Below are 19877 nucleotides of genomic sequence, written 5' to 3'. Positions count from 1 at the left end.
CGGAAGAGCAAACATAGAGGATCTTAGTGGTGGTCCAATGAAATCATTTACCCTGCAGGAGAGAATACCAGCTAGGAGGAAGATGGGTAGCCGTGTTAGTCTGTCTGTAGTGGGAAGGTAACAGCATTCTGGGCATCTTGGCGTTTAGTCATGCCAGCCACTTGACCACAGAGAAGTCTTCGGACAGTGCTGGCTCTTCAGCTTGGAAACGGAGATGAGCACCGCCCCCTAGAGTCAGATTCGACTGGCTTTTGAGCAAAAGAAACCTTTACCTAGTAGTAGAAAAGAGCAAGAGTCCAGTAGCACCTTAAAGACTAACAAAATTTGTGGCAGGGTATGAGCTTTTGTGAGTCACAAATTAGTTATCTAACAAGTCGTGACTAGACAGTAGTAACTGAAGCTTTAAAACATCTGCCTGAGAGCAGGCCCCAGTGAAGGCAAATCTTTAGACATGGGAGAACTGAGATGAAATTTGCTCAGCTATGAATGTGTATGGTGCACTTGGATGAGGTCTTGAGGAATAACTTTGACTTTGTTTATTGTCTACTGATCTCACTGAAAATGAAAAAGGATAAGGTTTATGAACCATTTCCTTTTTAACTTGTTCCATGGATATATCGACATGTAAATAAGAGACTTGTTTTTATGTGACTGTAGTTGCTGAGATTTGGCATTTGTACAATATATATCTAAGGCTGTGGTCACACGGAGCATTTGCTGCACTGACGATACGGATGGTAGGCGGATTTTCCGGGCACGATCACACCGCAACATCTGGGAAGCGTAGAGCTCCCGTGGCTAACCCGAGGTTCCTGCCAAAGATGCGGAGTAAAAACTAGTACCTCCGAGGTACTAGTTTCCGGAAGGGCGGACGTCTGATCGCGTTTCCGGTGGACTTACGTGGCATCCGGCGCCTGCTGCTGTTCGTCGCACACAAGGGTTTTTTTAGTCTCCCAAGTCTCCGCAGGTCGCACAAAAGCGCCCAACAGCGCATGCGCACAAAGAGCGATCGCTAGTGCAATCGCGCAGCACGGCTTCTGTGCTGCGCTGCAGGATACCCGTCTGGTCGGCATCTCCCCCCTAACCACGGGACCTTGACCGGGACGTGTGCTCGGGCGGCCGCGAGTTAGTTTCCTCCGGGGCAATTAGCCACGCCTCCCCCCCCACAATATCTGACCCGTGTGACCGGGGTCCCAGTATATCAAAAACATGAAATAGGTATTCTGTTGGAATAAGATATGCAAGCAATATTACATGTATATCTAATCAGACAAAAAGGCTGAGTTACTGAAGTGCCCAAGGTTTTAAGAATTTGTCCAGTGGGAGACAAGTTTCTTCTATTTTTCAAATGCTTTTTAAGAATCACCAAATGTCTAAAGAGAAATTTCTCCTTGAGAAGAGAAAAATTTCTCCTTGAGAAGAGAAATATTTCTCCTTGAGAAGAGAAATATTTCTCCTTGAGAAGAGAAATATTATCTCCATCCCTCCACCTCAAGTGTGACCTGGGCTCAGACATGTTTTGCAGAGTTGGGTACTAATTTGCAAAAGGATTTATTCCCTGCTCCTTGCTGGATGTTCTTATACTAAACATACACTCAAGCAAGAATTAGCCTTGCTTAGGTATTTTGGTTATGTGAACTTTATTTTCTTTCTCAGCCATATTTATTTGATTGGAAGAACAGTATTCCCAAGATGTGTGGGAGAGGTATTGCTTAAAAGGATTAACTAATACATTATTGTCATTTGTAAGAATGCTGAAGAGTTCATCTAATCACTATCGAAAGTAATCATTCTGTCTGCTTCTTTGTAAACGGGCCAACTATACTTTCCTTTGAGGCTACATCATGGTGAATGTATCTGGTATAAGTTTCCTTGGCCAACTTTCTAATAACAGTAATTGTAACAGGCCATCATAGTCCCAGCATGGTCATTATAAGCAATTCTATAGAAGTACTATTTAACACAGTAACATAAAAAATACTACCAGCTATTTACTGCTTTTGCATTACTGAAATTGGGAGCAATAAACATTGCTACCCATCCTACAAAGCATGAAATAACACCCAAATGAGTAAGTTTTATATCATCAAACTATTTCTACCACAACAGGTCATATATACGAGTATACAGGTGCCTCAAATTCACATTTATGTCTTAAAAACAGTTTGAAAGAGCACATTATTTCTATATAGTGATATTCACTCAATGGTTGATGAGCCATAGGTAACTCTGACAAAACACATGTGGGTCTTCTGAGCACTGTTCCCCAATGTGACACCACTCCTATGTTCCAAGAAAGTGGGAATAGCCATTGCCCAGTGGTGTTTGTGGTTGGCACCTCAAAAAAGCTGCTGTGAAGGAGGAAGAGGAGGAGATTTGATTTATACCCCACCCTTCACTACCTAAAGGAGTCTCAGAGCAGCTTACAAACTCCTTTTCCTCCCTCTCCCCACAATAGATACCCTGAGATGTAGGTGGGACTGAGAGAGCTCTGACAGAAACTGCTCTTTTTCAAGAACAGCTGTGCCAGAACTATGGCTTGCCCAAGGTCATCCAGCAGGTGCAAGTGGAGGAGTGTGGAATCAAACCCGGTTCTCCCAGATTAGAGTCTGCACACTTAACCACTACACCAAACTGGCTCTCAGTTTGGAGGATGGGAAAGCTGCAAGCCCCATGTGAACGATGGAAGTAAAGGGCCCAGAAAATCACGTGGATGCAGCCAGTGTTACAGTTATATATTTAATAGTTATATCTTATATTGTTGCATGTGCACGTTTGGTATGTTGGTGCATAGGACATGCAGTAATCATGTGGCTTTTTTGATTTATGATAATTGCGTATGTGGTTCTCTGCAAGCCTCTGAGTGAGTACCACTGTTGTAATATTAGAATGCTGCCATGCACGTTGTAGCAACCAATAGGAGATGGGGGGAGGCAGGTACTCACGGTTTGGTGGGGGCAATCAGTGAGCCTGGCACAATGATGTCACTTCTCGCATGACCACAGGAAGTGACATTGCTGGGGTGAATGCTAGAGTGTCACTTGGCATGATGACATCACTGCAGGGCCGTGCTGGAAGCAACGCCACCATGCCAGAGATATGGATCGCACACACCCAAGCATTTCCTCCTGCTGCCCAGCTGATTGGCAGTGGGAAGATGGGGACCCTGTAGTAGAGTTAGTAGTCATATGGCATCTGTGGAAAACCCAGTTGGAATGTACCTCCTAAAATTGAAATTCTATTGATTAATCCAGGTTGTTTTTTTTAAAAAAAAAAAAGAAGAAGAAGTTGTGAATGTTATGAGAAAAAAATTATACCAAAAAATTCCAGAATTGTAGGTGCAACTTTAAGAATATTTTCCTATATCTCAAAATGTGTCTTACAATACTAGCTGCTTCATAGTCAGCAGCACAGCCTAAAACACTGTCATTGCTTAAATAATTGGCTTTTTTAAAAAGCAGGTTTAAGGCCATGTCTGAGATAATGTTATCCATTGTAAAAGGAAGGCCAACTTTGCTTGTTGGGGGGAAAAGAAAAGGAAAAACCCCACCTACCTGACCAGGTGGCTCCTTCGGGTGGGCATTGATTGTGCCATCCTTCCCTTAGTTAAAGCCCAAGCTGAGCCTAATTTACTTGAGAAAAGAGTGATATTCTGCCTTGGCGTACTCAGAGCCACAGTTTGGGAAATGGCCTATAGCCTTAGTCCTGCAATGTCTCCCGTCTAACTAGTAACTACAGCAGTTACGCCTCCAGTCCATGGCCACCAACAGGGGGGACTGAGGAAACAATTCCGGGGGGCCAAGACAGCTGGAGGGCCTCTGAAGCCAGCGCCATGTTGCATTGACAGAATGAATTTTTAAAAAATTCTAATGCAGTTCTACCTGCAGCCACTAGAGGCACAGGGAAGGCAGAGCATGATAAAATGCACTAAGAGTCTGCTGGCAGGGCCTTTTAGTACAGGGGGCTGAGTGAAACCATTTGCTGATCAGGTCCTTCTAAACCCATCAGCCAGGCTAGCACTGGAGCAAAGCAAGACTATCCAGGACTAGCTGCAGTCCTTGCTGTTTCTTTTAGTTCCACCCAGCTCCTGCACAGTGAGATCTTGCAAAGGGGCAGCCCTGTTAGTGTGTGGTAGCAAAAAGAAAAAATAAATAAAAGCCTTTTGTTATCTTTTCCTACATTTGTCTAACTCTTTTCCACATTTTTCACCTTCTTTGTTTTGCTCTCTTTTTGATCTGCGATTCAGCTATCCCCACTTCCAATTTCTATCCCCACACACACACAAAGCAGTTTACATAATTCTCCTCTCCTCCATTTTACCCTAACAACAATCCTGTGAGGCACATTAAGTTTCCCAGATCCTACTTTTATTTTTTATGAGTTATGCCTGCCACCAATAGATGGACATGCAGATCTTTTTCTTATTATAGATCACACATGGTAACAGCCAGCCAAATGACTGGTTTTGTTATGATATTTGCTTTGGATCAGGGTCATATGGGGGAGTCCATGGTGGCACTCGGCAGTCCTGCTGTAGTCTGGGCCATGAAAAATGCAAAGATTGCCATGGGTCTAAGAATTCATTTCTCCAGAGCTGTTCTTTGTCTAGTCTCTGCATTGACCATTTTACAGTACCCTGCTATGACAGACCTCTGACTCTCCCCCATTCCCAGTCAGATTTTCCACCAAAAATATTTTTACTTCCCCATAGTGACCGAGCCGCCCTTCAATAGCATGTGTTTCTTCTTTATTTTATAAGCTTTAACTGTCCCACCCTGTCACAGATATTAGTTAAGGCTTCTGACCCAGCACAGGAACATAAGGAAAAATACAGGAGCTGTCTTATATTTAAGCCCTTTTTGAAATGATACTTGAGGCAAAGTAACTTTCAAAACAGAAGTAATATTTTATTGAACAAGTAGGGAGTATATATAATAGGAGATTGTCAGGGTTTAGAAAGGTTGAGATAAAGCTTCAGACTATATACAGATTTGAAAGTTTAGATCATACAAGGGAGTACTTGTAGTTTAATTTCAAGGTTTTTTAGTTCTTTTCTTCGAGAGGTACTTTGTTTATATATTTCAGCACTAATACAGTTCTTATTATTGTTTCTTCTGGAGAATAGTGTTTGATTATAGTTCCTAGATTTCTCCCCTTAGAAATCTGGTTTCTCCATTCTGATATTATAGCTTTCCAGAAACTCTTGAGGTGTCTAAGCTCTTCCCCTTTATCATAGACCCCAGGGTTCTCTTCCCAACCCCTTCCTACTGGCTAGAAATTACTTTTCTTGTCCCTAAGAAGCAATAATTCCTTTTCCTTTTTGGCTTGCCTGGGAGTTCTCTCTTAACTCCTCAAACCTCCTGCCAAATTCCTCTTCCAGTACTGTATGTCTGTATAAAGCAGTGTTGTAGCCTTCTTGACTGAGGATCTGAATTCTCCCTCAGATTAGTTTTAGTATATCTTAGACAATGGAGTCCCTCTTCTTCTTTCTATAGAAGTAATTTTCTGACAGTTCCCTGACAGAAATCGCTGACTCCCAAAGTCTCTTCCCTCAGAAACAAAACCTTCTGGCTACTAATCCAGACATTAGTTTTCAGACCAAGACCAAAAGTGACTCAAAAGGTAAATGAATCTTTTCCCTCCAGATCACCTGTTATATTTCCTCTCTAAACTGATGCCGGCCAATCAGAGAGCATGTAGAGCAGCCGATCACACAAACTCTTCTCTCCAGGGAAGATTAACTCTTGAACTCCCTGACTCAAGCAGTATTTTAAAAACCTGCTTTTCTGTGCAATCCATCACACCTGCCAACGGGTTGGAACATTACTCTGTCAATGCCTCCTGCCCTCCAGTGTTCATTTTGGTGGTCAGAAACTCTTCCTCAGAGAGGGAGCAGACATCATGAAAATGTTAGCGGATATGCTCAAGCAACTCGATGGTATTAACCAGCAACTGACCTTGCTGAATCAAAACTTCGCATCCCAGCAGCTACAACTGGCAGAAACGGTGAAGAAGGTGGAACAAACGACCAAGAGAATTAAAGAGATAGACACCACAAACAAGAAAATGAAGAAAAGAATTGGGGAAGTTGAAGCAAAACAAAACTTCCAAGAAAACCGTTTGCTACAGCTACAAATGGGAAAAGCCAACATGATTCTCAGATTCCAGGGAGTTCCGGAATCGCAAACAGAGGATCTGAGGAAACTGCTCAGCGAGATCATAGCTCCAGTAATAGGCTTAACAGTGGATGAACTGGTAAAGGAGATGGAGACTGCTTATAGGGCATACTCCAATTGTATTAAAAAAATAGCCTCCCTGGAGAAATTGTGGTCAGATTCTCAAGAAGACAGACCATAGATGCTATTTTAAAAGCAACTTCAGCAACTCCACTGAAAATGGGGAATATAAACACTAAAACTTTAAAAGACATTCCATTTTAAATTTGCCAAAAGAGGAAAAGCTATAAGGACTTAATTTCTTTTCTTCAAACCAATGGAATTTCATACAGGTGGGCAATCCCAGAGAGTGTCATCTTTAAAATCAACGACAAAAGAGAAAAGATTGACTCCACTTTCAAAGCCAAAGAATTTCTGAGACGCCAGTTGGGAATGGAAGAGGAATCCAAAGATGAAGAATCGAAATCAAGTGACTCTGCTACCTCTGGAATGGAAGAGGACTCTGCCGTGGAAACGGGTGCAGGCACAACGAAAGATTTCAGAGACAGAAAACCAAAGTAAAGGCAGAAGGGCTCTGAAAATTGCCTTTTGAAGCAACTAACATGAAGACGCTCAGAAAATTCTCTCACACAACTAACATATTAACATTGAAGCCGAGACAAACAAGAACTGTACATGTATATTGTTATATTAACACTTTTATTAATAACATTTAGATTAACATGGATATGATCTCCTCCTCTTGGGTTTTTAGTGTAGTGTGGTTATCTATCCTTTATCCTTAGATGTTAGCCCCCTCCCTTATATTTTCTTTGTAGTTTTGTAGTCTTATTAAAAAAAATAATAAAAATATTCCTCCGGGGATGCCAAAAAAAAAAGAAAAGAAAGAAACTCTTCCTCACAGTTCCACCATCTGCCCCTGCCATTTAAACTTCTGGAGAAGATTGCAGGTGCACTGCCACATTTTCCTTTTCCCTGGCTCAGTGTGTGGTAGACCTCTTTTAGTCCTTGTTATGGGTTGATTCTTGTGGCTTCCCACATTCCTACGGGAAGTGAATGTTCTCTGCCAAGAGGGAAGGATTTACCATCATAATCATACAAACAGAATTTGGTTTTGAACAATGTAAATCTGCACTGATCTTAAAAAATTAGACAGAGGCATAAAACATTACCATCTTAGGTTAAAAAGCAGGACATGTCCCCGTGTCCAGTTTCATAATTTTTAAGCAGACAGAAGTTCTATTAAAGTTGATGCAAAACTATTTCCCTTTTTTCTTTCTTCTTTCTGCAATTTCTGCAAATTACCATGGCTTGTTTTTGATTAGTTATATTATACTTTAAATGAGTCCAGATGTTTTAGTTATTCTGCAATTTGTTGAGTTTTGGCTTAAATCATTTGAAGGGCTTTTTCCCCCTTGCAGTGATTGATTTCAGAGTTAGTTCTAGTTCCTTAAACCATTTGCCTTAGCTAAAGATATGGCAGTTCTAGAGGTCAGAGGCAAGACTATTTAGTTTGAAGTATAGTCTGGGAAGCTAATTGAATTTCACTGTGATTGCAGCTAAAGAGATGAGATTGTCCTAGCAAAATGGTATCTAACAGATTATTTGAAACAATTGAAGTAAGAGTCCTGCTTTGGAAGAAAGCTGGATCCAGCAGTATTTCCAGCACCATCCTTTTTTCAGAAAGTAACAGCAATCTGAACATGTTTTTTTCCTGTTTATAGCAGAGCCATATAATTTATTTTGTCTGCCTTTTGTATTGCAGAGATCTGTCCTATAATCAGCTGGAAGACTTGCCAGTTTTTACTGCTTGTGAAAAACTTCAGAAAATGTAAGATTTGATACATATATGCACATGGAACAGGTTTCCCTATTCACTCTAGCAGAGGGGACAGCTTCATATACACAAGGGACAGGATTTTTGAAAGTCTGTATTCAAAACTTGTATTATAGGTGCACCCTTTGATTAGGTCTGATGCCCTTTTATCAATCACAACATGTACTCCTGTTTTGACTCTTTAATGGAATGTGTGCTCCATCAGAGAACAAAGTCCAGTATAACCTTAACGATGGGGGAGGGGCCGCTTTCTACCATTTAGAGTATTCTTCCAATGGGATTTTCATTACAGTGGGAAAATTTTAGATGTCAATTGAGGATGTGAGGCCTTCCTTACAGATCATCATTCAGGATTTCCCCAACACTTAGGGTTGCCAAATAATTTGCACGTTGCGGACGTTGGGGGTGGGGTTGAGCTCGTCGGGGGGGGGGAACCATATGTTTTTCCCCCCCGACGAGCTCGGCCACGCCCCCAACGTCGGCAACGTGGCTGCGTCACCTCCGGTGACGCAGCTTCAGGGGCGGGGTTCCCCCCGAGCCCCGATTCCGGCGGGGCAGGAATCGGGGGCTCCGAAGCGGGGGGTTACCCGCCCCCCGGGCACATTTGGCAAGCCTACCAACACTCTTTTGCCCTTTCCAACCATTGGCTTTTGTGTATGTAGCAGTGTCTTAAGCTTTCGTCTCTTCCTTCAGGATAAGGAGACGGGATGAGTAGGGTGTACCTTCTGCCTGAGAAAATTGGGAATTCTTGTTCTAACAGCTAATGTGCTTCTAATTCTGGAAGAAGCCCAAACAGTGACTACAGTTCCAAGAACTGTGCAATTATTTCACATTTTATTTATCTAGTTAGTGCATTTTTATCCCTTATAAGGAGCTCTGGTCAGTATACATGGTCTCCACCTCCTCCATTTTATCCTAACAACAGTTCTGTTAGGGAGGTTAGGCTGAGAGAGAGTGATTAGGTGAGAGAGAAGTAGTAGGTCATGGCAATAGATCATAATAGTTTGGTGATATAGCACTACCCAGTGTGGAAAGGAAATGGCAGCTGTGAGAGACTGAGGCATGGGAAGTGTGGAGAAAGCTGCTGTGTGGACACTCTTTGCCACTGTGGTTGTTTTTAAATATATATTTTTAGTTGGTTTAAAAGAGAAAAAGACAAAAACAAACATAAAAAGACCCTCTTTGCCACTGTGAATGCCTCTGCATTCATAGCATCAATCAGAGCTATGCAGAAAATCACTTCTGTGCAGAAGCAGCCTCAGTAAATTTCGCTTGTGCTCTAACTGCAAACTCAGACATCAGCCAGCATCACCCCCCCCCATGCGAGAAAGGAAAACACTATTGAATCTGGGGAACTTTCAAAAGTAATTTGTGATTTGGTATAGGGACAGGGAGGTTTTGCTATTTGAAGAATAAAAAGTAAACAATCTCCGTAGTCAGGCCCAAGCTATTGGACCCATCTGAATATTTGGAAGATTACTGTGCCACCTGTCTATGGAAAAACAACACCAAAGGCACCTACACAAAGATATAATTATAGAAATACAACCGTAAAACAAAAGACAATGCACATAACAGCATAAAATAAAAGAACTAAAAGCTAGGGATGGCACTACTCAAAGACCATTGAAAATAGATCAATCTGAAGCTAAAACTGGAAGGCCTGAAAACTCAAGCTGGTTAAAACTCAAATTTTGAGAAAACAAGATTAAGTGAAGAAGAATAACAACAACAATAGATGATATAGCTGTGAAATTGTAACAATAAGATATGCATGCAGAATACTAAATTGGAATTTTGTATACTATATTTTTCTCTCTCTCTCTCTTTTCCCCTTCCCGCTCTTCTTTATATAAACTAATACAATTCTTTTTTTAAAAAATTCATGAGGAGGAGAATTCTAGAGTGTAGGGGTTGCTGCTGAGAAAGCCCTTGTGTGGGTCCCTGCTGGACACATCTGTGCAAGTGAAGGTTCCCACAGGAGAGCCTCGCCAGATGATCTCAGAATTCGGGCAGCAACACATGAGTGGAGGTGGTCCATCTCTCATTGGATTCTAGTCAAGATTTAAAATTCTGCAAATATTACATTACATACAGCCATTTTTACCATTACAGTGACTTACACCACAATGACATCTACAAAATCGAAGCAGGCACATTCCAGCAGCTGGTTGCCCTGCGTTCTCTGTGAGTACTGCCATAAGAGCTGTTCACCTTGATGTTCGGAAACATAGAAACTTACATTTCTTTCTTGTGCCTTCTCCTACATGTTTTGTTTTCAATTCTTTCCCCTTTGATCATTCAGTTCACTGGGTTAAATTTGTCAAAGCAAAACAAACTTTCTGACGTTGAGCATTTCCAGCAGTGAATTCACACAGCCATGAACAAAAACCCACTTGAAATAGCTTCTGCCTGTAGACATTTCTAAAAAAAAAAACCCAAACAAAACACTTTTATTGGTATTCACAGAACAGAAAAGCAGAGTGAGTTTTACATAGATAAAAGTTTGATGAAAAGGGGACAGACGATATAAATGTACACAAATAGGAAGTCACAGTGAATGTAACAGGGATAATGTTTGAATAAAATATTTTAAAAACAGATGAAATCATTATCGTCTATTGCATACGTTTAGCGGTGAAATATTGCCACAAAGAGTGCATATGCTGAGGATGGGGAGAGAAAGAGATTAGTGAAAATTGGAGCACAGAAAGATGGATAAAAGGATGGAGAGAGAGATGAGGCACAGGGTGTAAGACATGGATGAGAAGGAGATGCTTGTGTGAGATAGAAAGATTATCCCAGGTGTGCCAATAGGTCTGCCGTCTACTAGGGGAGGGGCCTTTTCAGTGGCTGCCTCTGGAACCAGCTTTCCGAGGACATTCATGTTGTACAGAATCTGTTAAGGTTCTGTAGGGTATGGAAGTCTGCCTTGTTTTGTGCAGCATTTAATTAACTAAGAGAATGGGCGAGCTGCCTATCTGTCCAGATTTGTTCCTGAGCTGATGACTGATTGAATTTTAATTAGAATCTGTTTTATTTGTATTTATTTGTATTTATCAGTTTTGTTATCTATTTTATGTTTTAATTCTATTTTGTGTGTGTTATAAATCAAATAAATCAATAAATAGCTGTCTGGTCAGAGGAGGACTTCATACACTGAGATTTACCAAACAAAATATTGACTTCAATACTCTTAATTCAGTCTAGTGACTTTTAAATTGAGTATACCTCTCTCTTTTTCGCTATGGCTGTATTTAAAGTTGGATTATGATAGCCGAACACCCACCTTGCTTGCCATGCTTGCATGCTCCTTCCCTCCTTGCCTCATGACGAGTACAACAAAGTTAAAAGATTTCTGGTTTCAAAATCCTAGAATCAAACTTCACTTGGCTGTGATGTCTGAATAGGCAACTTACGGAGTTGATTCAAGGTTTGCAAAGCCAGAGAGCCTTTAGTTGCATTTTGTGCATGAAGGGAAGGAGGGAGTGCATGAGACTGGCAAACAATCCAGGCTCAAGCCCATCATAAGTAAATAGAGATTTGCTGTGATGTCAGAGTGCAGCCTATAAAACAGGTGAAGCTATTTTTTTCTTAAGTTTAAAAGAGTCTAAGTAAATCCATTACTAAGCATGTATCATTTTCATCCTCTCTGTAGCAACTTGGCTTGGAACAAAATATCAACCATCCAGGCCAATGCATTCTCCTCTTTACAGTCCCTAATTAAACTGTAAGTATCTGCTTATTTTTCTTTAATATTTAATAGAAGCCCATTTTTATCCTACAAATATTCATTGGCAAAACTCCATTAAAGTGAAGAATAAAACAAATGAGGACAATTTAAAGAATAATATGCAAAATCAGAGAGTTATCTGGCCAGAATAGCAGTCTTTTCATTCTACACTGAAGTTGATTTCAATGAGTGCCGTTGCAGAATCCATAAATGGGACAAGGCAAGGATAGAGCAAGAAACTGGGCACCTGGGTACTTTGCATCTGTCCTCCCCCCAATCAGATTAGCCCCTGTGGAATATGGGCCCAATCTTAATCAAATTAATTTCAGTCCCAGCACCCTCTGCATTGCTCCCACTCTGTTTCTCTGATTTATTGGGTTAGTGGTAACTGCTCACACTGAGTGCTGTATTAGGAATTCCTGGTACTATATATGTCTCTGTGAGCATTCATGGTATATCTAAAGCTGTTGGGAGTTGAAGGGAAATGTCTACATGGTCTGCATTTCCTGTAGTTTCCAGCATCTGTACATGCTCCTGCATATGTTTTGGTAGCATTGACAGATTCTTGGAGGCCCAGTACAATGCTTGACCTGAACCCTTGCCGTGGTAGGACCCAGTCTGCTCTAATCCAGCTTGGGTTCCAAGTTAATTTGCTGAATGCCAGGAGAATGTTTGGCAAAGCAATCTGGGTTCCCAGGATTCTTTCCAAAGCAAGGGAAGAGTCTGCACCTCACCCTCAGTAATATCCATAGACTGTAAGCATAAATACCATAGAGATATGGAAGCATATTAATCCTGCCTGCTATGAAGTTTAGGGTAATATTCAGATTTGCCTTATAGGTCACATATCCACATCACTAGCAGAAGTACTGGTACACAAAATCATTAACTGGGAATGTAAAAAAATATAACAACAACTTCAGTTGTTGACAATGGGTTGGATTCAAAGGTTCCCTTCTGCTAAGTGGTAAATCTTCCAAAGAAAGAAGATCCATACCAATGGAAGAGAATCACTTGATGCAGCTCATAAAAAGCTATGGAGATAATCCGCTAACATGGCATTTCACTGCTCCCAGTCATTTCATTCAGCTTGGAAAGTAGAACGTCCTGGTGGAATGTGCTCTACAGTGACTACAGTATAGACTCTTACCAGGAACCCAAGACAAAAGCCATATTTTAAGTGAATCCAGATTTGTAAACTGGTGAATCTTTTGGATGCTGAATAGATTTTCTGCTAATTTATTAATCTATGGCGATAACAGATTTCTTCTGGACAAAAAAAAAATCCTTCTACAATGGTAAACTGATTTTCTTTGTTATTTTACAGGGATCTGTCATCCAACCTTTTGGCATCTTTTCCTGTAACTGGCCTCTATGGTTTAACTCATCTAAAATTAACAGGAAATCATGCACTTCAGAGTTTGATATCATCTGAAAACTTTCCAGAACTCAAGTGAGTACCTCATTAAAACTAATAAGGCACACTTGTGTTCATGTGCAAGGGGAGGAGTGTCACTGTATAATGTGTGTTGCTTCCTCTTCAAAGTCTTTGAACCACAGTATTGAAACTAAGATATATATGCTAAAAATTATAGACTTACCGCTTTTTTGTGTCAAGAAAATATGATTGATTTTGAACACCCTGGTAGCAGCTTACTTTGAAACACATCTGCTTCTCAGCAATACACTTTGCGCACACAGACACATATATTTGCATTCAGTTCTTAAAATGGCTTTGTGTAATTTATTTTTATAGGGACATGCTCCCCTCCTATTGACTGTTGCTTGATAGCTACCATTATATATATTTATATATGTGTATATATATGTGTATATGTGTATATATGTATATATATATATTAAAGTAAAGAGTATGTTGATGTAATGAAACATGCATTACCCTTTTGGGAAGTTGGAGGATGGAAATAAAATAATCTCTTACAACCATTGAATGCAAAAATGCACTTGGACTAAAACTGAACTAGATGTTACTTTTTACATGCGCTTGCCATGGTGAGTTGTAGTCCTACTGCAGCTGTAAGGCCTTGGCGGCATGCTGTGTAAGAATGCAGATGGGCCCAGTTCTGATAGGGACCATGGAGCAATGCGAGCAGGGGCTTCTCCCTTTCTCCTGCACCATTTTCAGCAGTTGAAGTGACCCAGGGGCTGTCAGGGGAGGTATTATTGGCCCTATCAGGAGGCTGCATCCACAAGCATTCATTGCACATGCAGCCTCCTGATGGAGTGAGTACTTCCCCCACCACAGCCTCCAGGTCATTTTGGCTTCCAAAAAAGACTCTGAAAGGAGGCAGGAGCTCCTCCTCTCTCCATGGATCAGAATTAGGTTCACCGGGGTTTTTTTACACAGGAGTTACCACCAGAACTTGAACTTGTGGCTTCAATATGGCTCCAAGTCTCCATGGCAAATGCAAGTAAAAAATAATGTCTCATTTGACTCTGAGGAGAAGTTATTAATGGCCTGATCTTACAAGAGGTTGCTCTGGCACGTAAAAATTTACAGTAATTTGCAAGGATTACTTATACAGGTTCAACATAACAGTTTGCCAAATTGCACTAGTATCATTAGTCAATCTGGGGACCATTCGGCCAGAGTAGCAGCATGTGTGTCTGTAAAGTGCCATCAGTTCGCAGCCAACTTACTGTGACCCCTCATGGGGTTTTCAAGGCAAGAGACATTCAGAGATGGGTTGCCATTGCCTGCCTCTGTATAGCAGTCCTGGATAGGGATGGGCATGAACCAGGAAATTGAGGTTTGTCCCGGTTCATGGTTTGTGAGGTCCCACAAACCACAAACTGGGACGAACCTCCGTCGCTTCGTGAACTGGTTTGGGCTTGTGACATTTGTGAATCTCCCCCACACACACACTTTCTTCTGGGGGTAGTTTCCCAAGGCCAGCAAACTGGAAGGGGGGAAGATCTTCCAAACCCCATTTAAAAGGAATGTTCCCTTTAAACGGCTTTTTCAAGTCATTTCAACTATTCCTTTTGCTCCCCTCCTTCTTGGAAGTGGGGGGGGGGAGAGCTAAAGAAATTGCTGGAATTTAAAGGGAATCTATAAATGCCTTCTCCGTTGACTTGCTGGGTCGTGCGGCCACCGCCAGAGCACAACTTGCAAGTGAACTGAGAAGGCATTTAAGAAGGTTGCACCGCCACTGCAGCACAACTCAGCAAGTCAACTGAGAAGGCATTTAAATAGCTTCTCAGTTCACTTGTGAGTCATGCTGTGGCAGTGGCAGAGCTTGCAAAAACCATTTAAAGGGCTGCACCTCTTGGAGAAGGCATTTAAAGAGACTGCAGTCTCTTTAAATGTCTTCTCCAAGCCCCACTGCCGGTGCCAGCGTTTATCTGACACAATCCACACAAACCCACCTGGAAGGTTCATGGGGGCTTATGAGGGTTGAATAGCACAAACCGAGGTTCTCAAACCACGAGTTCATGGTGAATTTCAGTTTGTACTTCAGTTCATGCCCATCCCTAGTCTTGGACTTACTTGGCGGTTTCCTATCTAAGTACTAACCAGGGCCAACCCTGCTTAGCTTCCAAGATCACCTGGATGAACACTACTTGTGCTACTCATAGCTGATGCTGCTAGTTACAATAGAGATGTAGTACATAAGGTCACATCAGTACAAACCATTCTGAGCTGCTACAGTTAGATGGAAGCTTTTGGGATTCAGAGAGCAAAGTAATTTGTTTGTCGATCAATTCTAGGATGATAGGTTATTTATCCAACAGCCTGATCAGGGTCCTTCTTCTCAAAACCACTTACAGTTATGTTTTCCAGAACGGTGCACAATTCTCGATGACCAAAATGAACTCAGAAGTCTACAAGATGCAAGTTTAGGGGTGCCTAGCAGTCACAAGTGCTTTTAAATAGCTGCCCTGTATTACATCAGAAGTAGGAATTTCTTGCCCATGCAGTGCCGATGGTTGTTATGGTGGTAATGCTAGTGTAGGATCAGGCTGTTTCAGTAATGTAGATAATAGAAGCTAAAACAAAGAAATGTAATTGTAGGGTTCCATGGCACCTATCTGTGGTCTTATTATGCATATATATAAGACACTTGTGATATGCAAATTATGCTGAACTGTACAAAGCTGTTGGAAGAATGCGCTAATTTTTTATATTTACCTGCCTTGATTTGATATTACCTTGATCTGATATTAATTACTATTTGTTAGGTTTTGCAAAGAAGGCAGGTCACTGAGACATTTTATGTAGGTAACCATATATTGTCTGTTTTTCCAAAGGATGATAGAAATGCCTTATGCTTACCAGTGCTGTGCCTTTGGAGTTTGTGACAACTACTACAAAATCCAAAATCAGTGGAGCAAAGATGAGAACAGCAGTGCTGATGAATTTCAAAGGAAAGATGCTGGCGTATTCCATACTCATGGTAAATAAAAATTAAATTTTCAGAGTAGCAGTAAAGGATAGTTACTGTTGATTGGAATGTGGCAGCCAGTGATTGAAAATGACTGTCTTAGTTTACCCTTTTGATAGGAGATTGTCAATGTAAATAAATCCCCAGTAAGGAATGTATTCCATCCCTGAAACATAATGTTTTCCGTTACTCCAAGTCAGATTCACTAGTGTCTTGAATGTTTCCTATAACATGGTCAGTCATCTGAACATATTTTCTCCACACACACATTTTATGGTACACCAATCTGTAACTGTTGCATACTGTGATATGATTTATATATAGCACTCTAAATGAGGCAAAATTGGTACTTCTGTTATTCTAAAATACCAGATCACGGTTAAGTGGGCCAGGCACACATCTGCAGATTGACAGTCACCCAAGAGCCTGTCAGTCCTTCAGTCCCCATATGCCATTTGTGGTGGAGGCAGAATAGGCTTGGTTCTCACAAACAGCCAGTGTTTCTGGGCTCAGACTGCTCATGAACAGTTCACACGAGTGACTATACTTTTCCATGCATAAAATTCCCCTGCTCGAGAAAATCAGATAGTAGGAAGAAGGATTATAGCCAAATATGTCAGCCTTGTCTCCAATAAGTCTCAGTATGCATATTTTTTTTAAGTGGAGCAGAATTCAGTCGTGGAATTCCCAGGCTGCAAATGAAAATTATGTCATAACAAAGCAGATTTTGAGAAGTTCACCTTCAGCTGTCACAATTGAAAATGTCATTCAAATTTGATTTTCTGCATTTGCCATACTGTAGCTTCTGGGATTATCAAATTAATGAAGAGCTATAGCATCCTATCTCTAAGTGCTTCAGTGAGATTCTCATTGCCAGCTGCTGGAGTTTATGAGTGCTAAAAGTTTCTTTCCCTTCGTAGAATTGAATGGGCTTTTTAACCAAATCTTTTGCATTAGACAGAGGAGACGGCCGTTCTGTATAGCCTCATCTCCATCTCATTTTCATTTGTTGTTGAACCATAGCCTCAGTGTTTCAAATACCAAAGGAAATACAAAATCAGATATGTGGAAGTACCATGTACAGGAAGTTACTATATTTTGAAGCTAGAGGTTACAAACAAATGTGTAATTTTTCCAAACAGCTGATATTCAGATAAAGGAGGTTTTTCAGTCAACATTCATTCTTGTCTTAAATGGGAAAGCCTGTTTTATTAGATATTAGTATCTGTCCAAAGAGCATCAGTAGATTCAAATTCTGAAATTGGGTGATGTTTACAGTATAAAAAGATGGGATTAGTATAAAAAATGTTCTCTGCCATTCTAGCATAAGATGTTACCTTGCAATGTAAATTACTAAATACTGTGATATTTCTTCCTACAGATGACTTTGAGGATTTTCTTCTTGACTTTGATGAAGATTTGAAAACTCATCATTCAGTCCAATGCTCTCCCTCTCCAGGTAAAGATCTGCTAGTCAACAGTCTTCCCATCGAGGCTCCTTTGAAGGAAAAAACCAAGGTCCTTGGCTATGAAGTTTCATCCTCTAATAAACTGTGGAAAGGGCCAGCACAGCAGACACGATAAAGGTCTGTTGTGAAGTTACAAAGATATTAGTCATAGTTCTGAGGGCTCCATCTGGAAGTGAAGGCCACAGTCAGGGAAGAGTTCTCATAGCCACAGCACTGCTGCAGCCCGAGAACTAGGGTCCAAGCATGGAGGAAGAAATGAGTACACATTACCAGAGCCGCAAGAAGTCTTGACCTGAGTTGAAAGCCCATTACCATATGTTCTGTCTTCGTCTCCTCAGAAATAAAATAGGTTTTTTCATAATTCATCAAATTTGACATATGGAATGGGGTTTTGTGTGTGTGTGTGTTTTTATGTACCTGGGACTAAGAGGTCAAGACCAATGTAGAATGTCCTTCAACATTTATTGCAAATCCCCAGGTCTACTGGATTAGTCTTTCCTATAGACACCTTCAGTCACCCTACCCATATGTTCAGTTGCAGATGGCCCTATAACAGAATGGAAAATAGCCAGCAAGGTTTACCTGTACCTGCTACAAGACCACAACTGCAATGCAGATTCCAAACAAAGCATTATGTTGGGTGAAAAGCCTGCCCACTTTCTCCTAAACCAATAAAGAGGTTAAAATAGAGGAAGAAGGCAAACAAACTGGTCAAGTGGGTGTTTAATAACAGGCATGGAGAGGGAGGTTGACAGATTTCTGGCAAATAGCCAGCTCCTAAAATCAGAAAGCAGACATGAAAGTTTACAACATATAATCTTTTATCTCATTTCCTCAGTGCAGGAATCAGAAAGGGGAATCTCAAAGAATATACCAGCTAAGGTTTCACCTAACTCAGCTTTTCTCATTTTGTCATTGCAGGACCCTTCAAGCCATGTGACTACCTATTTGGCAGCTGGTTGATCCGAATTGGAGTTTGGACTATAGTGTTTTTGGCTATCACGTGCAATGCATTGGTGCTTGTAACGGTCTTCAGATCCCTGTTTATTTCCTCCATAAAGCTATTGATCGGACTAATAGCCATTGTGAACATGCTCATGGGCACATCTAGCAGTGTGCTTGCCAGTATGGATGCACTAACCTTTGGAGTCTTTGCTCACTATGGTGCTTGGTGGGAAGGTGGAACTGGTTGCCACATTGTTGGCCTTCTATCCATCTTTGCTTCAGAGGCTTCCATTTTTTTGCTCACCTTAGCGGCCCTTGAGTGCAGTTTCTCTGTGAAACATGTTACAAAGTTTGAGACAAAATTCACTGTTACTAGCATGAGAACAGCCATTTTCTTTTGCTTCATGTTGGCATCAATCATTGCAATGATTCCATTACTTGGGGGGAGTGAGTACGGGGTTTCTCCCCTCTGCATACCATTGCCTTTTGGGAAGCCAGCTGCTGTGAGTTACATGGTAGCATTGGTCTTGTTAAATTCTCTTTGTTTTCTTGTTATGACAATAGCCTACACAAAGCTCTACTGTAGTCTGGAAAAGAGGGAAATGGACAATATTTGGGATTGTTCTATGGTGAAGCACATAGCCTTGTTGCTTTTTACTAACTGCATTCTCTATTGCCCTGTGGCCATCTTATCATTTTCTTCCTTGTTAAATCTCAGTTTTATTAGTCCAGAAGTAATTAAACCAATACTCCTAGTGATTGTCCCCCTCCCTTCTTGTGTAAACCCACTTCTTTACATACTTTTCAATCCCCATTTCAAGGAAGACCTTGGAAGCCTTCGAAAGCAAACCTTTCTATGGAAAGCATCAAAGCATGCCAGTATGATGTCTGTAAACTCAGAGGATGCAGAAAAACAGTCATGTGATTCAACCCAGGCTCTAGTAACCCTTGCAGGGACCAGAATAGCGTATGATATTCCTACCAATAACCCACTAGTGCCACAATCCTATCAAATGTCAGAAAGCTGTAACCTTTCATCAGTAACATTTGTTCCATGTCGTTAGCTTCCCTTCAAAAGGTACCTGGGTTTACAAAGTTCTCAATCCAAAATTAAATGAATGTGCATGCATTTGTTTTGCAAAGAAGCAAAGAACTGTCTACTTTCATTACATGTGTTTGATGACAATGAACATTGGAAACCTAAAACCTCAATACATACCCTCTTAGTATGTTCTCCACATACAAGTCAAGGATCATTAGAATCAATAAGATGTCTAAAAGCCACTTGCTTTTGACAGCACTGGCTCAGTT

At 41.0% G+C, this 19877-nt stretch overlaps 1 protein-coding gene across 1 annotated transcript in view; it reads left to right on the top strand.

The window, feature by feature from the left end:
• LGR5 (leucine-rich repeat containing G protein-coupled receptor 5) overlaps nucleotides 1–19630 on the top strand; it is a 140212-nt gene extending 120582 nt beyond the window's left edge. Inside the window, exons 12-18 of the mRNA XM_015405690.1 lie at nucleotides 7942–8007; nucleotides 10129–10200; nucleotides 11672–11743; nucleotides 13074–13199; nucleotides 16019–16164; nucleotides 17534–17611; nucleotides 18543–19630. Coding sequence (XP_015261176.1) covers nucleotides 7942–8007; nucleotides 10129–10200; nucleotides 11672–11743; nucleotides 13074–13199; nucleotides 16019–16164; nucleotides 17534–17611; nucleotides 18543–19630 — 1648 coding nt within the window. The remainder of the gene's footprint in view (nucleotides 1–7941; nucleotides 8008–10128; nucleotides 10201–11671; nucleotides 11744–13073; nucleotides 13200–16018; nucleotides 16165–17533; nucleotides 17612–18542) is intronic.
• The last annotated feature ends 247 nt before the right edge of the window (nucleotides 19631–19877 follow it).

Source organism: Gekko japonicus, unplaced genomic scaffold, assembly GCF_001447785.1.
Source record: "Gekko japonicus isolate JY-2015 unplaced genomic scaffold, Gekko_japonicus_V1.1 scaffold53, whole genome shotgun sequence".
NCBI lineage: Eukaryota > Metazoa > Chordata > Lepidosauria > Squamata > Gekkonidae > Gekko > Gekko japonicus.
The sequence above is the reverse complement of the archived record's forward strand: the minus strand, read 5'-3'. Positions and strand labels throughout refer to the sequence as shown.